The sequence below is a fragment of the Aspergillus terreus genome, genomic scaffold (genome assembly GCF_000149615.1).
Source record: "Aspergillus terreus NIH2624 scaffold_1 genomic scaffold, whole genome shotgun sequence".
In the NCBI taxonomy this organism is placed as follows: domain Eukaryota; kingdom Fungi; phylum Ascomycota; class Eurotiomycetes; order Eurotiales; family Aspergillaceae; genus Aspergillus; species Aspergillus terreus.
The window spans coordinates 2,508,820-2,526,239 of record NT_165972.1 but is presented as its reverse complement, the minus strand read 5'-3'; the positions used below and the strand labels follow the sequence as shown (position 1 = coordinate 2,526,239).

General features: G+C 54.6%; 8 protein-coding genes across 8 annotated transcripts in view; 7 read left to right on the top strand and 1 right to left on the bottom strand.

The window, feature by feature from the left end:
- Positions 1–65: 65 nt before the first annotated feature.
- Positions 66–816, top strand: ATEG_00901 (aminoacyl-tRNA hydrolase PTH2; the record flags this gene model as incomplete). The annotated part of the gene is made up of 2 exons (XM_001210987.1): positions 66–378; positions 512–816. 2 exons carry the CDS (start codon positions 66–68, stop codon positions 814–816), a joined length of 618 nt encoding a protein of 205 aa, XP_001210987.1.
- Positions 817–1,596: 780 nt separating this feature from the next.
- On the top strand, positions 1,597–3,648 carry ATEG_00900 (U4/U6-U5 snRNP complex subunit SNU66; the record flags this gene model as incomplete). The annotated part of the gene is made up of 1 exon (XM_001210986.1): positions 1,597–3,648. One exon carries the CDS (start codon positions 1,597–1,599, stop codon positions 3,646–3,648), a length of 2,052 nt encoding a protein of 683 aa, XP_001210986.1.
- Positions 3,649–4,623: 975 nt separating this feature from the next.
- On the top strand, positions 4,624–6,185 carry ATEG_00899 (putative aspartate aminotransferase; the record flags this gene model as incomplete). Its single annotated transcript, XM_001210985.1, has 5 exons — positions 4,624–4,746; positions 4,809–4,887; positions 4,992–5,632; positions 5,684–5,971; positions 6,024–6,185. 5 exons carry the CDS (start codon positions 4,624–4,626, stop codon positions 6,183–6,185), a joined length of 1,293 nt encoding a protein of 430 aa, XP_001210985.1.
- A 467-nt stretch (positions 6,186–6,652) lies between these two features.
- On the top strand, positions 6,653–8,582 carry ATEG_00898 (putative general amidase; the record flags this gene model as incomplete). Its single annotated transcript, XM_001210984.1, has 6 exons — positions 6,653–6,967; positions 7,017–7,286; positions 7,340–7,481; positions 7,533–8,269; positions 8,320–8,410; positions 8,461–8,582. The coding sequence occupies 6 exons, from the start codon at positions 6,653–6,655 to the stop codon at positions 8,580–8,582; spliced, it is 1,677 nt and encodes a 558-aa protein (XP_001210984.1).
- Positions 8,583–9,200: 618 nt separating this feature from the next.
- On the top strand, positions 9,201–10,217 carry ATEG_00897 (uncharacterized protein; the record flags this gene model as incomplete). Its single annotated transcript, XM_001210983.1, has 1 exon — positions 9,201–10,217. One exon carries the CDS (start codon positions 9,201–9,203, stop codon positions 10,215–10,217), a length of 1,017 nt encoding a protein of 338 aa, XP_001210983.1.
- A 732-nt stretch (positions 10,218–10,949) lies between these two features.
- ATEG_00896 (uncharacterized protein) lies at positions 10,950–12,414 on the top strand (the record flags this gene model as incomplete). Its single annotated transcript, XM_001210982.1, has 3 exons — positions 10,950–11,960; positions 12,010–12,114; positions 12,166–12,414. 3 exons carry the CDS (start codon positions 10,950–10,952, stop codon positions 12,412–12,414), a joined length of 1,365 nt encoding a protein of 454 aa, XP_001210982.1.
- Positions 12,415–13,029: 615 nt separating this feature from the next.
- ATEG_00895 (F-box protein) lies at positions 13,030–14,504 on the bottom strand (the record flags this gene model as incomplete). Its single annotated transcript, XM_001210981.1, has 4 exons — positions 13,030–13,799; positions 14,060–14,183; positions 14,236–14,300; positions 14,420–14,504. 4 exons carry the CDS (start codon positions 14,502–14,504, stop codon positions 13,030–13,032), a joined length of 1,044 nt encoding a protein of 347 aa, XP_001210981.1.
- A 2,083-nt stretch (positions 14,505–16,587) lies between these two features.
- The window catches only part of ATEG_00894 (uncharacterized protein), a gene marked incomplete at both ends in the record, with an annotated part of 2,408 nt that continues 1,575 nt past the window's right edge, over positions 16,588–17,420 (top strand). Inside the window, 2 exons of the mRNA XM_001210980.1 lie at positions 16,588–16,718; positions 16,897–17,412. Coding sequence (XP_001210980.1) covers positions 16,588–16,718; positions 16,897–17,412 — 647 coding nt within the window. The remainder of the gene's footprint in view (positions 16,719–16,896; positions 17,413–17,420) is intronic.

The following is a 17,420-nucleotide window of genomic DNA, read 5'->3' as shown; positions in this document are numbered from 1 at the left end:
TTGTCAACCCCAACTGCTGAGCCACCCAAACATTCTTCCTCAACAGCCTCATCACTCCTCGCATCATGGCCGACCTCGATCGCGTTCCCTCCACCACCGCCTATGTTGTCGCCACGGCCATCATCGCCGGCGTGACTGGCTATTTCCTCGGCCAAGGCTCATCGCTGGGCCTGTTCTCCGTCAAGGAGAAGGAGGGCTGGCCGAACAGCTACAATGTCAAGGTGCATCGCGACTCCTCGGACGAGGAATTCGACGACGAGGAAGAGGAGTCCGATAGCGAGGAGGAAGGCGACGGCGGCGAGCTGGCCAATTTCGACAACAACAACGAGGAGGTGAAGTTGGTGTTGGTGGTGCGGACTGATCTGGGTATGACGAAGGGTAAGTTTTTTTTCTGCTGTCCACAATGCGCCACCGCTGTCCACTCTACACTCAAGCTACCTCCAGCTTTATTACAATATCGCAATACTCAGGTGTACTGGACAACATTGCTAATGCAGTCGTTCGATTACAGGAAAAATCGCCGCCCAGTGCTCGCACGCGACCCTCGCCTGCTACAAATACCTGACGACCTACACACCGAACTCGCCGATCCTGCGCCGCTGGGAAAGCCAAGGACAAGCGAAGATTGCGCTGCAGACCAAATCGGAGGAGGAATTGCAGTTGCTACAGGCGCAGGCCATCAGTCTGGGACTCTGCGCGCGGGTGATCCAGGACGCTGGACGCACGCAGATTGCTAGCGGCAGTCGGACTGTGCTGGGGATTCTGGGGCCGAAGAGCGTGGTGGACAGCGTTACGGGACATTTGAAGTTGCTGTGAGAGGATCAAGGAGTAGCTGCTCGAACCGAGCGGACAGCATGACATACTCGTATGGAGCACGTACATGATGCCTCATGACCATGAGAATAGAGTACCAAATGATAATGTTGGCACGCATCTCGTAAGCGCAGTCGCATGCGATATGCGCCGTATACTACTGTCTACAATACTAGCTAGATAGCTATGGAAGAATGTTGGCCTGTCATGGTTTTTCCCTGACCTCACTAGCCAACGGCCAGTCGGTGAAGAGACTAGGAATATGACGCCGTCAGACAACCAGGACCTCCAGCCGAGCTCACCGATCCCTCCCCAGAGGGGAAAAGGAAAGGGAGCTCAAGACCGGAGTGAACACCCAGCGCCGACCTTTAATCTGAGATCTGTCGACCGGAAATCAAACCACCAAGCACAAAGAATCAGTGGCTCCTTAAGTCGTCGAACTGTCCAGCAATCAACCGAAACACAAAGACCACTCCTCGTGAGAGAAATGGCTCCGTGAACGGGATCGCTGGACACAGATCCGTGGTGTGTTCTGAAGAAGAGAAGAAAAAAAGAAGAAAAGCGGGCGAGGAAAAAAAAGAGCTTTTTATCGCTGTGCCAAGACGGCGCTAAACCTTACCGAGGATGGGGGCTGTGCTGAGGTAAGCGCGGGAGAGACCTCATCAAGAATGGTCCATGAGAGTCCATCACGACGCCTCCATCACTTCTCCACGCCTCACTCCCACCCATCCTTTACCGGTCGCTCCTGTCATCCACAGGCTGTCCGCGTTACTTGTCGCCAACATGGCCGACGCCCTTTCCATCGAACAAAACAACAAGATCCGGGTGGCGCTGGGGTTGAAGCCCCTCCCAGTCCCGGGTCAGGACGCCACCGCCGGCCCTGTCTTCAAGGAATCCGACGATTCGAGCTCTGGTTCTGAGGATGATGAGCCGGCCAGCACCCTGGAGACGCGGGAGGCCGCCGCGTCGTCCAACTGGAAGAAACTGCAGGATGAGGCGGAAGCGAAACGCAAACGAGAGGAACGCAACGCCGCCATCAAGAAAGCGCGGGAACAGGCGCAGCGGAATATGAAACTCGAGGGCGCGACCCTGGGCGAAGCCAACGATGCCGACATGGACACCAAGACGTGGCTGCTGCAGTCGAAGAAACGCCAGAAGAAGATCGAAAAGGAGCGGGCGCGCAAACTCGCGGAAGAGTTGGAAGAGCGCGAGCGTGCGGCCGAGTATTCGGCGGCGGATCTGGCGGGGTTGAAAGTCGGACACGAAGTGGGCGCGTTTGAAGGTGGCGAAGAGCATATCCTTACGTTGAAGGACACCACCGTGGACGAAAACGAGGAGGAAGGCGACGAGTTGGAGAACATTGACCTGCGAGAGAAGGAGAAGGTTGCAGAGAAGCTGGAGCTGAAGAAGCGCAAGCCGGTCTACGATCCTACGGAGGAGAACTCCGGGATTCTCGCCCAGTACGACGAGGAGATCGAAGGAAAGAAGCGCAAGCGATTTACTCTCGATGCGCAAGGGTCGACGGTGGAAGAGCGGGAAGCCAAGCGCCAGGAAGTATCGGACAAGCTGAAGAAGAACATCGTCAGTCTGGACTTTGCAGAGGAGACGACGCCCATCTCCGACTATATGGACGTGAGCGAAGTGAAGATCAAGAAACCCAAGAAGAAGAAGAGCAAGGCGACCAAGAAGCGAGCAGTGCTCGACGACGATGAGATTTTCCCGACGACAGAGTCGAACGGGAACGGCACGCCAAACGACAATGCGATGGAGGTGGATACCAGTAACGGCGAGCCTGTTCCCGCCCCTGCGCCGCGAAAGTGGGCTAGCGAGGATGTCTCGTTCGTGGACGATGACGACCTCCAAGCTTCCCTGACGCGCCAGAGACGGGCGGCGTTCAAGAAACGGCAGAAGATGCGCCCCGAAGATCTTGCACGACAGCTACGAGAAGAGAGTTCGCAAACGCCAATGGACGTGAGCACGCCGGGCGACGAAGAAGAAGAGCCCGGTTTGGTTATTGATGAGACTTCCGAGTTCGTCTCCAACCTACAGAAGCCTACGATTCCCGAACGCCGAGAGCGACAGACCACCACACCTGCGGAGGACACTCGAGCGAAGACCGAAGAGCCGGAGATCAAGGCGGAGGTGGATGAAGGAGGCGACGTGCACATGGGCACATACAATGACATCGAGGACGAAGAGGAGTTGAAAGAGCGCGTCAAGCGGGAGGAGTCCCAGGCGAACCAGCAGATCAGCGTCACAGGTCTGGAGGAGGAAGCCACTTTGGACCAAGGCCTGGGAGCGACGTTGTCGATGCTGAAACAGCGTGGACTGGTGAAGGACTCGGACGCGGCGGATCACAACTCGCTGGTTCGGGATCGGCAGCGGTTCATCCAAGAGAAGCACCGGCTGGAGACGGAAGCGGAGAGACGCGCCCGTCAGCAGCGGGAGCGCGACCGAATGTCGGGCAAACTGGATCGCATGTCGGCGCGCGAACGCGAGGAGTACGCCCGGTGGGAGAACAAGCAGCGCGACCAGCAGGATGCGCGACACATGGCGGAGGTGTTCAACCGCGAGTACAAGCCGGATGTGCAGTTGCGGTATATTGACGAGTACGGTCGGTCGATGAACCAGAAGGAGGCGTTCAAGCACCTGAGCCACCAGTTCCACGGTAAGGGCAGTGGCAAGATGAAGACAGAGAAACGGCTGAAGAAGATCGAGGAAGAGAAGAAGCGGGAGGCGATGAGTGCGTTGGACAGCAGTCAGCATACAGGCATGAACAACGCGATGGGAGCGCAGGCGCGCAAGAACCGCCAGGCGGGCGTGCGATTGGGATAGAGGCTATTATGATTATTCTAATTGTTCATTGTTGAACGACTACATGTATAGAATGTATTCACCCATGCTCCATATCCTGTCCTCGTAGTTTCATGATGGACTCGGAGATCTGAGCGGTGTGAGGCCGAGCATTGGGCCACTTAATCCCCTTCAGAGCTTGGCGTGTGGGGGAAATTAACCGATGAGGAGAATTGGAGAATGAGTTGGAGTTGTAAGATACGACGCCAGTGATGAAGAGAGTCTATTATTTAAATGTATACATGAATCTATGAATCAATGTCTATTCAAGATATATGATCTCTATAAGCTATATATGAAGAACCATAGGAATATGTATATCTTGGGTCTGTACTCCCGTACTCCGTAGATCTCTGAGCCTGATCTTGTCCGGGTAAATGGGAGGAGCCTCAGGCCACCCGGGAGAAATCGCTCCCAAAGAGTTCACCGAAACAATGGCACCACGCCGATCTTGTAACAGAGGACTCTGGAGGTACTCCGTAGTGTAGTAGATAGTAGTATCGACTGAGGGAGATGTCATGATCTATGTGTTAGGATATAGAATCATAGTATGATTGAATCCTGAGATAGGAAGAAACCAGGGATACTCTGAATAAATCATTAAATAGAACGAGAAAGAGATCATATTAAATAAATGAATCATAAATCAACAAAGAACTCATAACTCATAAGATGTATAACGATAGTACTGGACAAGTATGTAGAAGAACAATGCGGAGACCCCCGGAATCTCCCTAGTGCAGCCGCCCATCGACAATTCACATGAGTCAAAAAAACCACTCACTCACTCACACGCAGCATCTCCGACTCCATATTTATTTTTCTCCCCCCTTCCGTCTTCCCTTCTTCCACCATCTCCATCTCCATCTTCCTTCCTTCATCCTCTTCTCCATCTCGGAGATCTATCCATCTTTAGGGTCCTGCTTCCATCTACCTCCATTGTCTCCCTCTCTCGCAATGCTCTCCACTTCCCTCAGAGTCTCCGGCCGCAGGGTCGCCGCGCGCGACACCACCCTGCGCACCGTCATCGTCGGCGCCAGACATGCCTCGGCTTGGTCCAATGTGCCTCAGGGTCCTCCGGTAAAGCTCCTTCTATCGCCCCCGAAGCTCCACTCGGCAATTGCTCATTTCAGCCTCTCTAGGACGCCATTCTGGGTATCACCGAGGCCTTCAAGGCCGACTCCTTCAAGGAGAAGATCAACCTCGGTGTTGGCGCCTACCGTAAGAATCCCTTCCCTTCCCCGTCCTCTTCGCTCGCTCCCGATGCGAAAACACCCCACTGTAGCGAAGAAACCGAGATGCTGATGATCCACCTCGATCCTCAGGTGATGACAAGGGCAAGCCCTACGTCCTCCCCTCCGTCCGCGCCGCCGAGGACAAGGTTGTCGCCTCCCGTTTCGACAAGGAATACGCCGGCATCACCGGTATCCCAGCCTTCACCAAGGCTGCCGCCGAGCTTGCCTATGGCAAGGACTCGTCCGTCCTGAAGGAGGACCGTCTCGTCATCACTCAGTCCATCTCCGGTACCGGTGCCCTGAGAATCGGCGGTGCCTTCCTCCAGCGCTTCTACCCCCACGCGAAGAAGGTCTACCTCCCCACCCCTAGCTGGGCCAACCACGCCGCCGTCTTCAAGGACTCTGGCCTCGAGGTCGACAAGTACCGTTACTACAACAAGGACACCATCGGTCTGGACTTTGAGGGTCTCCTCGCCGACATCAAGGCCGCCCCCAACAACAGCATCATCCTGCTCCACGCCTGCGCCCACAACCCCACTGGTGTCGACCCGACCCAGGACCAGTGGCGCAAGATCAGCGATGTCATGAAGGAGAAGGGCCACTTTGCCTTCTTCGACATGGCTTACCAGGGCTTCGCCAGCGGTAACGCCGACCGCGATGCCTTTGCCCCTCGTCACTTCATTGAGCAGGGCCACAACATTGCCCTGTGCCAGAGTTTCGCCAAGAACATGGTAATGCCCGTCTGACCATCTCATTCCAAATCCCTAGACTAACCCCAGTAGGGTCTCTATGGTGAGCGTGTGGGTGCCTTCTCTCTGGTCTGCGAATCCACCGAGGAGAAGAAGCGCGTGGAGTCCCAGATCAAGATCCTCATCCGTCCCTTCTACTCGAACCCTCCCGTTCACGGTGCTCGCATCGCCTCCACCATCATGAACGACCCCGAGCTGAACCAGCAGTGGCTCGGTGAGGTCAAGGGTATGGCCGACCGGATCATCGAGATGCGCGCTCTCCTGAAGAAGAACCTCGAGGACCTGGGTAGCAAGCACGACTGGTCCCACATCACCAACCAGGTATGCTCTGCTCATCGACATCGACGTTTTGATGATATACTGACCTAGGCAGATTGGTATGTTCGCCTACACTGGTCTCAAGCCTGAGCAGATGGATGCTCTGGCCAAGGAGCACTCCGTCTACGCCACCAAGGACGGCCGTATCTCCGTCGCGGGTATCACCACCGGCAACGTCAAGAGACTGGCCGAGTCCATCTTCAAGGTCACTGGTTAAATGCAAACGATGCTCTCCCGTAATACATAGATCTACTGGGTCCCGCCCGTTTGTACTGATATCCGAATTGTCACATTAGCATATTTTGTTCCGCATTGGTTTGAATGTTGGGTGGTTCATACACGGTTATGGCTTCATGCAATACAGAAAAGCCTTGTTTCTGATCACGTCTCGTAGGGAACTAGTTATTCTAAGGATCTATTGCGTCAGCAACTGTCGATGGATCTGTTTATTAATTTCCAACGTGTGGAGAGACAATGACGAATCGGAAGATGATACGAGCCGGCGTAATTCCACTACTAGTCCAGTTAGTTTGTATACAAGGTCACCGTTGCAGCCGAGGTTCTAGATAATGATTATGATATAAATCTCGCCTATGACCTACAGCCCTTTGTCTCCTCTCATGGATTCCTTTACTCCTGTCGTTCTTCAGTCTTCTACAATATCTCCTTCACAAGCAAGCCAACATGGGCTCCATTGATCCCCAAACCATCTGGCAGGAACGAGTCGCTAAGAAGCAGCAAGAATGCTTCGACAAGATCCCTACGGAATGGAGAATCTCCGACTTGACCACGGGCTTACAGGTCCCTTTGTCGGAAAACAAGAATGACTTGATCCAGGCCGATATCATTCGCAAGGCTGGTCTTCTGACAGAGCGCGAGTTGGAAATCACCGAGCAATATACCCCGACGGGTCTGGTTTCAGCGCTGGCCGACGGTAGATTGACCTCAGTCGAGGTGACTCTGGCATACTGTAAACGGGCTGCGGTCGCCCACCAGCTAGTATGTTCCACCGCCTCGTGGGTCGCCAGATATTCTGACGGGGAGATAGGTTTCCTGCCTCACGGAGACCATGTTTGCCGAAGCTCAGGCACGGGCTCAGTACTTGGACGATCTCCGAGCCCAGGGTCGGTCAGCTGGGCCGCTCCACGGCCTCCCCGTGAGCATCAAGGACAACTTTCACTACAAAGGCACGGAAGCCACAATTGGAATGGTCTCGTTCTTAGACGAGGTCTCCACGGAGAACTCGCCACTCGTGGATATCCTCCTGAAGCTGGGCGCGGTCATCTATGTCAAGACCAATATACCCCAGACCATGATGGTATGCAGGCCCTTCTCCACGAGTACTCCAGCGCTGACAGAGGTCATCCACAGACCACCGATTCTCACAACAACGTCTTTGGACGCACGCTGAACCCATGGAATACGGCGTTAGGTGCGGGGGGATCCAGCGGTGGCGAGGGCGCCCTCATCGCTCTCCGCGGATCGCCTTTAGGTGTGGGCACTGATATTGGTGGTATGTCGAGACGGACGTCAATAGATGGTTGCAGTTGTTAATGCAATGCAGGCTCTGTCCGTATCCCCGCCCTCTGCTGCGGGACTTATGGGTTCCGGCCCAGCGCATCCAGGATCCCAAACGGCGGGATGCGCATCTGCAATACCAGTGGGATGAAGTTCATTCTGTCCTGCGCCGGTCCGCTGTCACTTGATCTCAACGGGGTCGAACTCCTAATGGAGTCCGTTCTGAATGCCCAACCGGCGTTATACGACTCCACGGTGATTGACGTACCCTGGCGGAAGGTGGACGTGAAGCCGAAGTTGAGGATTGGCGTTGTCCCTGAGGACCCTATTTTCCCTCTCCACCCGCCTGTGAGGAGGGTCCTGACGGAAGCTACGCGGAAGCTCGAAGCACAAGGACACCAGATCATTCCTCTGAGTGCAAAGGAATGCCAACTATTGGCCGTTAATGCAGTCGCATGGAGTATATTCCAGCTTGACGATGCCGCCGTGAAGCATATCCTATCGGCAGGAGAACCTGTGGTGCCGGCGATGCATCATATCAGAAAACAGGGTGAGGTGCTGCGACAGTTCCACTCGTCCTCCATGCCGGATGTGAGTGGCCTGGACCGACTCGGGCAGCTAGCTCTTCTCAATACCAAGAGAGCGGAGCTTCGCGAGATGTACAGGAAGTTGTGGGTACACTATGATCTCGACGTGTGCATCTCCCCTCCAGCCCAGAGTACGGCCGTCGCTCATGACACGTTCGGCCTGCCGCCGTATACGGCTTTTTTGAACACTCTTGATGTAAGAGTTTTACCTTGACAATTTGGCCTTCTAAGCTGACTACCGATTAGTATCCTTCCTGCGTCATTCCATTCGGAAAAGTAGGCGAACAAGACGCTGCGGAGAAGTTTGAGCTTCAAGATGGGCAGGTCGGTCCTGATTGTGAGTATCTACAGTTACCCTTCCATTGTTCGGATGCTTACTTCCAACAGACGATTTCAAACAGCTCGAAGGCGCGCCCTGTTCGATCCAAGTGTTCACGTCGACTATGCGAGATGAGGAATGTCTGCAGATGGCCAAGCAGATTGATCAGTGCCTGAATGGTAGGACGTAGCCTATGTATGCATGACCTCTGGTGTGAGTATTTACTAGATAGCCAGTATACCATTTTTACACAGTTCCCCGTCCTCGTAGTCCCCAGTGTAGACTGGAGTATAAGGACTAGCCCCATTCAGCGTAGCCGATTCTCCACCTCACCATCTTCCCATCCTCGGCCCACGCAACTCCTCCAACACCTAATACAGCGTACAATCTCATTGAATGTCTGCCCCCTCAGTGCAAAGTCTTCAAAATGCCTTTGTTGGCTTGTGACCGATGCCATGCTCTCAAGTCCCGCTGTTTGGCGGGACCTGCAGGAGCGTGTTATCGCTGCTACCGGCTTCACCATCCTTGCACCTATACACGACGACGCGAGAGACCAGGTCGGAAGCCCAGGGTGCCTATTAGGTCCTCTTCTTCTCCGCAAGTCAATGCGCCAGATTCATTGCTACCGTTATTCGATGCCCCTGCCGGCCCTACTTCAGGTTTAGACCGAGGTAGCAGCCGCGATAGCATGACTCCACACCAGCCGCTGCTTATGACCATCCTGCATCGCGAGGGACTAGTCTCGTCTATCTCGGATGATACCGCGCTTCAGCTCTGCAGTTTCTTTTCGCTCGGTCCGTCGTTGAGCATGGAGCTGTGCGAAATGATCCGGTTCCGCTTACGAGAATCCCCTGTGCTTTTGCTCCGGCCCTATGCAACCGTTGCCCGGGTTCTCCTCCGCTGCATAGGTAACCAGACACCATACTATGACACTGATCTATCGGACTGTGCTTCTTCGTTGCAGACGCTTCGAAACGCTCAGATCACCAAAGCGGAGAACGTGGGAAGCTTTCTCGCACTAGGCCTGAGCCTAGTCACCTTCCATCGACTGATCTCCGGAGTTTCAGCCAGCACCATTTGCCGATACACCCTCTCGTTGGTGCGTCCTTATTATTATTCCAACCAGCTCAGTAGCTCGGACTCCATGGAGCTCACGTGTCTTGTCTTCATGGACACCACCCAATCGTTGTTCCGCGCTCGCGTCCCGGTCATTCAGTATCAAGTACGAGATCCGTACATTGTCGACCGCCATGCCGGTCTCTGTGGGCCTCTTCTACCTCTGCTATACCGCATCTGTCTCCTCGCGGCGGCCATAAGGACTGGTTCTGGCGACGTACCCAGTCCCGCCTCCTTTGATAGTCTTACAGAAGAGATTACTGCCTGGACCCCCAATATCTCGAAAGATGCTTTAGAGCGCTTTTCTCAGGAAGAGATGTATCTCCTCGTCACGCAGGCTAGTCTTCACCGTACCGCAGCACTCCTCATCCTGCACCGACTGAGATATCCATTCGGGGAAAAGGACGAGGAGGCAGAAGCTCTATCACGGACGATTGTCTCAGAAATCACTCATTGTCTGGCCCTTGCAAATCAATACCCACCCAACATCACCTTGATCTTCCTCGTTGCAGGAGCCGAGGTGCACGACACAGCCGGGAGACGCCACGTACTCTCTCTGATCACGAAGATCATGGGGGCAAACTTCTACCCCTTTATCTCCAACCTGCGCATGTTCCTCGCGCGTGCTTGGGCTGGCCGGGACCAGGGAACAACCCGATACCTGTTCCGTCTGTTTGAGGAGGATCCTGAACTGAGCATCCCTCTCTGATGACGTGATAACAGCACTGCCCCGCGTCAACGACTCCCCAGCCGTTAACCCCAATCTTCCTGTCTTGGTGGAGATTCGGTGTCGCGCGCCTCCTTCAATGGCAGGTAAGTATATTGTTCGGCGGCGTATGGCGAGCCCTAGTATAGGGTATTTTACGAATCCTCCGGGCGATTGTGGGCATTGATTGGCGGGTGTCGTTAGTGTCGTGATGGACATCGCGTACTGCCACGTATCGCTCGGTCTTGATTGCTTGATCTCCACCCCCGCAAGTTGGTCCCAGGCAGAACGATAGGCTCGATGGTGGCAATGTAAGGAGAAGAGGAGTTGCTTGCTATAAAGGCATTGGAGCCCTGCCAGCCAGTCTCATCAAGTTCGCAGACAACGCATCCTACCCGACACGATGTTAGGGCAAAGCCATGCTCCGAACGACGCATTTCCCCCAGGAACTGTCCTCTTGGAAGACCGTACGTCCATTCTCCTGACAAGAGATAGAATCCACTTGCTAATTGCTGGCAGGACAAGCCTCTGTTTCTGAGGTTGTACTGCACCCCACGCCCTCAGATGACCCCGACGACCCCCTGGTAAGCGCCTTTACCCAATCAACGGCATTAACTTACGAGCTGAAAGAACTGGTCGACCCTGCGGAAAGCAGTCAACTTTTCTTTGACGTGCTCCTATGTCCTGTTCACATTCGTGTTGATCGACGTCAACAGTCTCGCGTACAGAGGGTACATGAAAGAGCTGGGCCTGACCTATGCGACCTTCAACCAGGCCAGTGGCTGCAGCTACGCCGGGCTCGCTATCGGCTGTCTTTTGCTTATTCCGTGCGTGCACAAGTACGGCCGTCGACCGATCTATCTGATCAGCGCGGTGGTCCAGTTTGCCTGCGCGCTTTGGTGGGCCAATTTCCACCATGCCGGGGAACTGATCACTATAATGTTACTGGCTGGTCTGGCGGGCTCGATCAGCGAGGCTGTGGTGATGATCACCATTATCGATCTGTTTTTCGTGCACCAGCATGCTCGCATGAACGGCGTCTTCCTCTTCATGCAGACCCTGGGAGCGACGGGCGGCCCCATTGTCGCCGGCTACATTGTCGTGGCCTTGGGCTGGCGGTGGATGTGGTGGATCATCGCGATCCTACTCGGGGTGAACCTCGTTCTCGTTACGCTGTTCTTCGAGGAATCCAAGTACATCCCTGTGCTGGTCGGCCAGTTGGGGTCCTCGCAGGGTCCTGAAATCATCGAACACGAAGCCGAAGCAGACAAGGACGAAGACAAACCCGCTCATACGGTGACCACTTGCTCCTCCACGGCCGCCCGGCGCAGTCGAAAGACGATACGACAGCGGCTGGCTCTCGTGACCAAAACCGACATGCCGATCGCGCACCATTTCTACCAGCCCTTGATGGTGCTGTGCTCCTTTCCCGCGGTGGCCTTTGCGGCCGTCACATACGGGACCCTCCTCGCCTGGTTTTCGCTGACCTCTTCCGCCGCGTCGTACTTCCTCCTCGACGAGCCATACGATTTCAGTCCGTCGGCGATTGGGCTTTTCCATCTAGGGGGTTTTGCCGGGGCGTTTCTGTCCACGCTGGTGGCGCCCGCGCTGAACGACCGGTTCATACTGCGGTCCGCCCGACGTAATGGGGGGATCTTCGAGCCCGAGATGCGTCTGTGGATGAGCGTTCCGGGCCCGGTGCTCAATTGTGCGGGTTTGCTGGTGTTTGGCATAGGTCTTGGTCGGGTATGACTAGACTGTCGTTCTTGTCTGATAGCATAGCTAACGTCCGCAGGGTATGCATTGGGCGATGCTGGCGGTTGGCTGCGGTATTTTCGGATTCGGCTTTATTATGACTGCAGATGTGGCCCTGACCTACTTGACCGACTGCTACCCGGATGTAAGTATGCTTTCTAGGAGGCGTGGAGCTATGTACACTGACTCGAGGTAGATCCTGGGCGACGCTCTGATTGCCGTTGTGTTCATTCGCAACGGCTTCGCGATGGTAGTGCGGTTCGCGTTCACCCCGTGGGTCACTGGCATGGGCATCCAGAATACGTTTATCCTCATTGGCATGCTTGCGCTGGCTACTGCTATTATGCCGGTTGTGTTGATGTTCAAGGGCAAAGGGGCGCGTGTGAGAACGGCAGCTGATTACAGGAAGTACGCCACGCGCCAGCCGGTTCATCGGACGATTTGAGTATGTCGGCCGTATATGTTGGAATAGGAGTTGTCAGTTGAATATTGTATCTTGGTCTAGCGTGGAATTATATTCTAAACAAATATGATGGAATGAGCTTCACTCGAACCCGGGATTCCTCTCCCTAACAGTACCACTTTTTATGATGTTGATGGCATTGCTAGCCCGCTCTAGCAAGGACTTGCCTTCGATGACTCACGCCTTGTATTGTTCAATGGCGCCCTGTTATTAATGAAGTCCATGCATCAGAAGAACCTCCACCCAAAGTAAGCACTCTTGATGTCACTGATGAAGAGACGACGATCCATGGGATCTTCCCGCGGTCGCTACACGCCCAATGAAATGGGTGGTATAGATCCACTACGACCAGCTACAGATCTACAGATCTACTATTTACTCCGCGCGGGGAGTCGTCTGGATGATGATGAGTTCTGTCAGGGGTTAGCTGCTTGCTGGGTGTGCTGGGTTGATATCATTGTTTCGAGTAATGCGTGGCGGAGCCGTTGACTCGGGGATGGGGTCATCAGAGATGGTGATAGTACATTCAGAACACTTTAAGAACTTTCACTTACTCCAAACATCAGTCCATACTCACCATGCTACCCGTTCCAACCATCATAATATCCAACCCTCGTCCTCGGTAGCCACATAGAGCTTCAGCCAGGTCTCAAAGGACAACCCCAACCTGGAGCACTCCCGATAAGACTGCAGGTAGCGGGCGGTGCAAATCTCAAAATAGACCACATCGCAGTCACCAATCCGCCGAGCCCGTTCGAACCGCCTCGTCCTCCAATGCCTATAGTAGGCGATAGCCAGCGTCTCCGACTGGACGGGGGCACAGCCCTCGTTCATCCACAAGGCCCAGGGCTGCGGCGTGGGGACCAGCCTGCCGGCGCCGATGGAGGCCTCCAGATCACCCATCCGCAGGGAGACTCCGGACAAGTCCGTGAGATAATGCCCGGAGAGGGAGCTTCTGGTTTCGCACATGACCAACGCGAAGGTATTCGTTGGGGGCTGCGCGAGGAGCATCTGTCTCCAGCTGGCTTCGGGGCGCAGGAAGGCCGCGTCGCCGCGGCGGTGGTCGCGGCGGTCGGAATGGGCCATCGCCTTTGTGTGCGCGTTTTGCGGGTAGAGATACGTCCGCAGGAAGTAGGGCCACACGCGCTCCGCGACGAGGGCGTTCTTGACGGACTTCCGGCCTGGCGCCAGGGGCTGGCTGGGGCGGAAGAACAGGGCTTCTTGGAGCCTGCGGTTGGCTTGGATTACGTCGCGCCAGAGGCGACAGACGCGCTGGGCGGTTAGTAGATTGCGGGTGTCTGTCTGCAGGAGGATCAGCTCGAGGATCTCCACGGGGAGGTCCATTTGGTAGTCTTGTGGGATTGTAGCTGTGGATCTGGATTCTTAGTTGCGTAGAGATGGAGTCTGGGGATTGGGAATTGAGGCAGATCTGTCACAGGCGCCGTGTAGGCTGCGATGGTGATGCCATTGCTAGGCTCTGGTCGTCTTGTCATATTGTCGTCAGTGAAGCGTCGAGCAGCCTCTCCGTACATCAACACCAGACAAACAAAATATATCCGTCCTCCGAGTAGTGGAGCGGTCGTCAACAGCATCCTTTCCGGTTAGACCGAAAGTACCGACAACGCACTAGTCGAGCGTAACGCGGCTGGGGAGAAATCCGAGTGAGGCGCATGGCATGGCATGGTTGAGGCTTGGGGGCGATCGCGCACCGCCCGGTCTAAGAATATCGTCAGGTCGATACTGCAGGTATTCTTAGAATAATAATATAATATTAATAGTACGTACAAGGCGTCAATATCTTACCAGGTATTCGGGGCGATGGACAGGCTGGACAGGTCTGGCACGTTTCAGCTCGGACCCGAGACTAACTAACATACGTAGTTAGTTAGTTGGTTAGTTGGTGGATTTGAACCAGTTGGAAAAATTTCCAAAGAGGAGGTTCCCGATGCATATCCATCCATAAGGCAATGCAAGTCTGGTTTCTTACGGTCGGACCTCGCGTTGGTCAGGCCCACCAATGATGGACTGTCCAGCCAGCCATCCCGACCGTGGAGTAGTCGATGGGCTCGCATTCACGCATTCTTTGCTGGCGGTTGCACAGGAGGGGATTGTTGGAGGAGCACGGAGTGTAACCTGGCCGCGTCTTAGTGCTAGTCGGTGGTTTCACAGGACCCTGATTGCCATCGCAGCTGGTCAAGCCAGCTGCGCGATGCGATCAGGTGGTGGATTGGCGTGGGTGAGAATGATGTGATGTGATGCGATGGACGCTCAAGCAAGGTACAATGGTCTAGGCTAGGGTTAAGCTGTCTGCGCCCAAGAATGTTACTGTACCTTTGAGGTGTGAGTTGGAAACAAGGATATGTAGATATAGGCTAGGTACCTAGGTACATAGGTACTTGTACAGGGTACTTGTAGTCTTGTAATGCTGACTGTCTGGATGTCTCGCTGACTGGTAGGTACCGGTAGGTAGTACTCCGTAGATAGGACCTGGATAATAGCACTAGTCCTCAGATCGGATCGATCGAGAGTTGATGTGTAGAGCGGTGGAAGATCCTCATTAATAGTAGAAGAGGATGACGCTGCTATCGCTCCAATAATCAAGTGATAGTGGTCCGTCTAGCGCCCAACTATCCATCCCTTCATTACTCGTGCGGAATGTGTAGGTATGTACCCATCCTGTTCGGATCCAACTTGGAACCCAATCTTGCTGATTGTACAGAACTTGCATTGTCCGAATACAAAGTACAGACGCCTGTCTCACCCTGGGTGGCCTGGTGGCTACCTGAAATCCGATTACACTCCGGTAGTTCTCCGGAGGACGGCAGTATATGGAGGTACCAGTAGGTACTACGTCGGTAGGTAGGTAAGTATTATTGATCGGAGACAGGACGGGTGATCTACCGTCCAGCTGAGCCAGGATGATGATCCGATGACACTCGTCCTGAAGACCGGAAATCCATCAATTCCTACCTAAGTTAACTACCTAGATAAACTTGGGTGTCTTTGGGTACTCTGTATATAGGAGTCAGGGGCGGGTGGATTCATCTCTCTCCATCCTTTCAATAATACACCCTTTATTCCTCCTCCATGGACTGACTAACTATCTCCCGTGTCCAGACCAACAGACCAACGGACCCATTCTTCTTCATCGTCCCGGTCACCGCTCCGTACCACCGATGGGTCGTACGGCATCTAGTTACTCTACGAAGAATCAGACAATAATATGATAATATGATAATATGAAAATGTACAGTAGAGATGATTCTATCTTCTTGACCTGTCCAGATCCGATCCGATCGATCGGAGGATTACTCTAGGAGACACTAACGGAGTAGAGTTCCTATTCTTCTTCGTGTTGACGAGCCCAGCATCCTGGTTCCAGCCGTTGGTATCCAATCGTTGCCTCTTTATTGTTATTATCGTCATTCTATCATTCAAGTATACCGAGTATATTCATTATTACTCCCTAGGTATATGACTACTATTCTTGATAATATTTCTTCTTTACTCTTCTTCCCTTCATCATGTCTACGTACTTGATATTTCTGACCATGACCGAATCCTGCAGGTCTCCTTTTGCAGAAGGATTAATCTAACACCCTTGACCCTTCGTATTGGCGTATTGGTAATACCGCCGCCATCCCCCGTCTCCACTGGGGGGCGTATCGTATCCGATGTACCTCCTCGTACCTCCTCTTACCCAGAGGTACCTACCTACCTTCCATTGACCTTTCCCTCACGTCTCTCGCTTTCTCCGCTCAGCCCTGGGTCTTTGGCATCATCTCACCTCACTCTCTCCCCTCCCTCTCTTCTCTCTTCTTTCCTCTCCTCTCCCTCAATCTTCTCTCTCCCTCCTCTCCTTCCCCTCCATCCACCTCTTGTCATGGGCTCTGGAGGCTCTCCGTTTGCTCTTCTACATGCACCCTCCCTCTTCCTCTCTTTGTTCTCCATCCTCTAATCTATGGCGTCTGCTTCGACCTCGTTTCACCCTGCTCCTGGCCCTTGACTGAGCCTGAACCCGGCCTGCCTCTTTGTTCCGCTTCTCGACCTCTTCCCATTATTTCAATCCCTCTCGTCCTCCTCTCGACTTGAGTTGCGGTTCTCCCTCTCCCTCTCGTACCCGCCTCTCCCTCCTCCTCCGCCCGCCCCATCCTCATGTCGACCCTCCGGGTGCCCGAGTCCGGGCTGTCTCTCTGCAGAGACAACCTGGCCAACGATTCCCCCGTCAAACCCACCCAGATCATGCGATTGAACCTCGCCCAGTCCACCCTCGACGACCTGATCCAGTCCCTCCGGTCCGATCAGCCGGCCCGCCTCCGCCTGGGGGAAACACCCGACCCTCTACTACGCCGCCAACAAATCCCAACCCTTCCACTCCTGCCCCGAAACGCATCGCTCCGAGATCTACGCCCGTCGGTCAGGGGACCAGGAAAACCTCTATTTCACGGGCCTTCTCAGCCATAGCTTGGAAGTCCAGAAGGCCAAGGAGGACACTGCGGCCACCGACCAGGCCCTGGCCAACCTCGAGCTCAGCTTGAACGCCTTTGAACGGGGCAAGGAATCCAAGAAAACCCACATCATCACCGACATTGACCAGGTGAGGGCCCTCCGCGCGGGCGATAGCCGCTCCAGCACCGGCAGGCAGGCCGCCCTCCTGGCGGGAAAGCCCTCCAGCAAGGTGGAATGGGAAAAGGATCGACTCCTCAAAAATGCCGCCAATCGCTCTCTCTCCTCCAGCCCAGCCCTGGGCGTCACCCGGTCGCCCACCGCGTTGGCACCGCTCACCCCGACCTCCGCTCCCCTCGCCCAGAACAAGGACCGCGTGCGTCTCGAAGCCCTCAAGGTCCCCCTGATCCACCTCCTCGCCGTCCGCGCCGTCTCGACCAAGTTCCTGGCCAAACAAACTCGGGCCTCCATCGAAGACTGCGACGCCCTCGCGCGGCAACACTACGGCATTGAGAACAAATTCAATCCCGAGAAGTTCGACC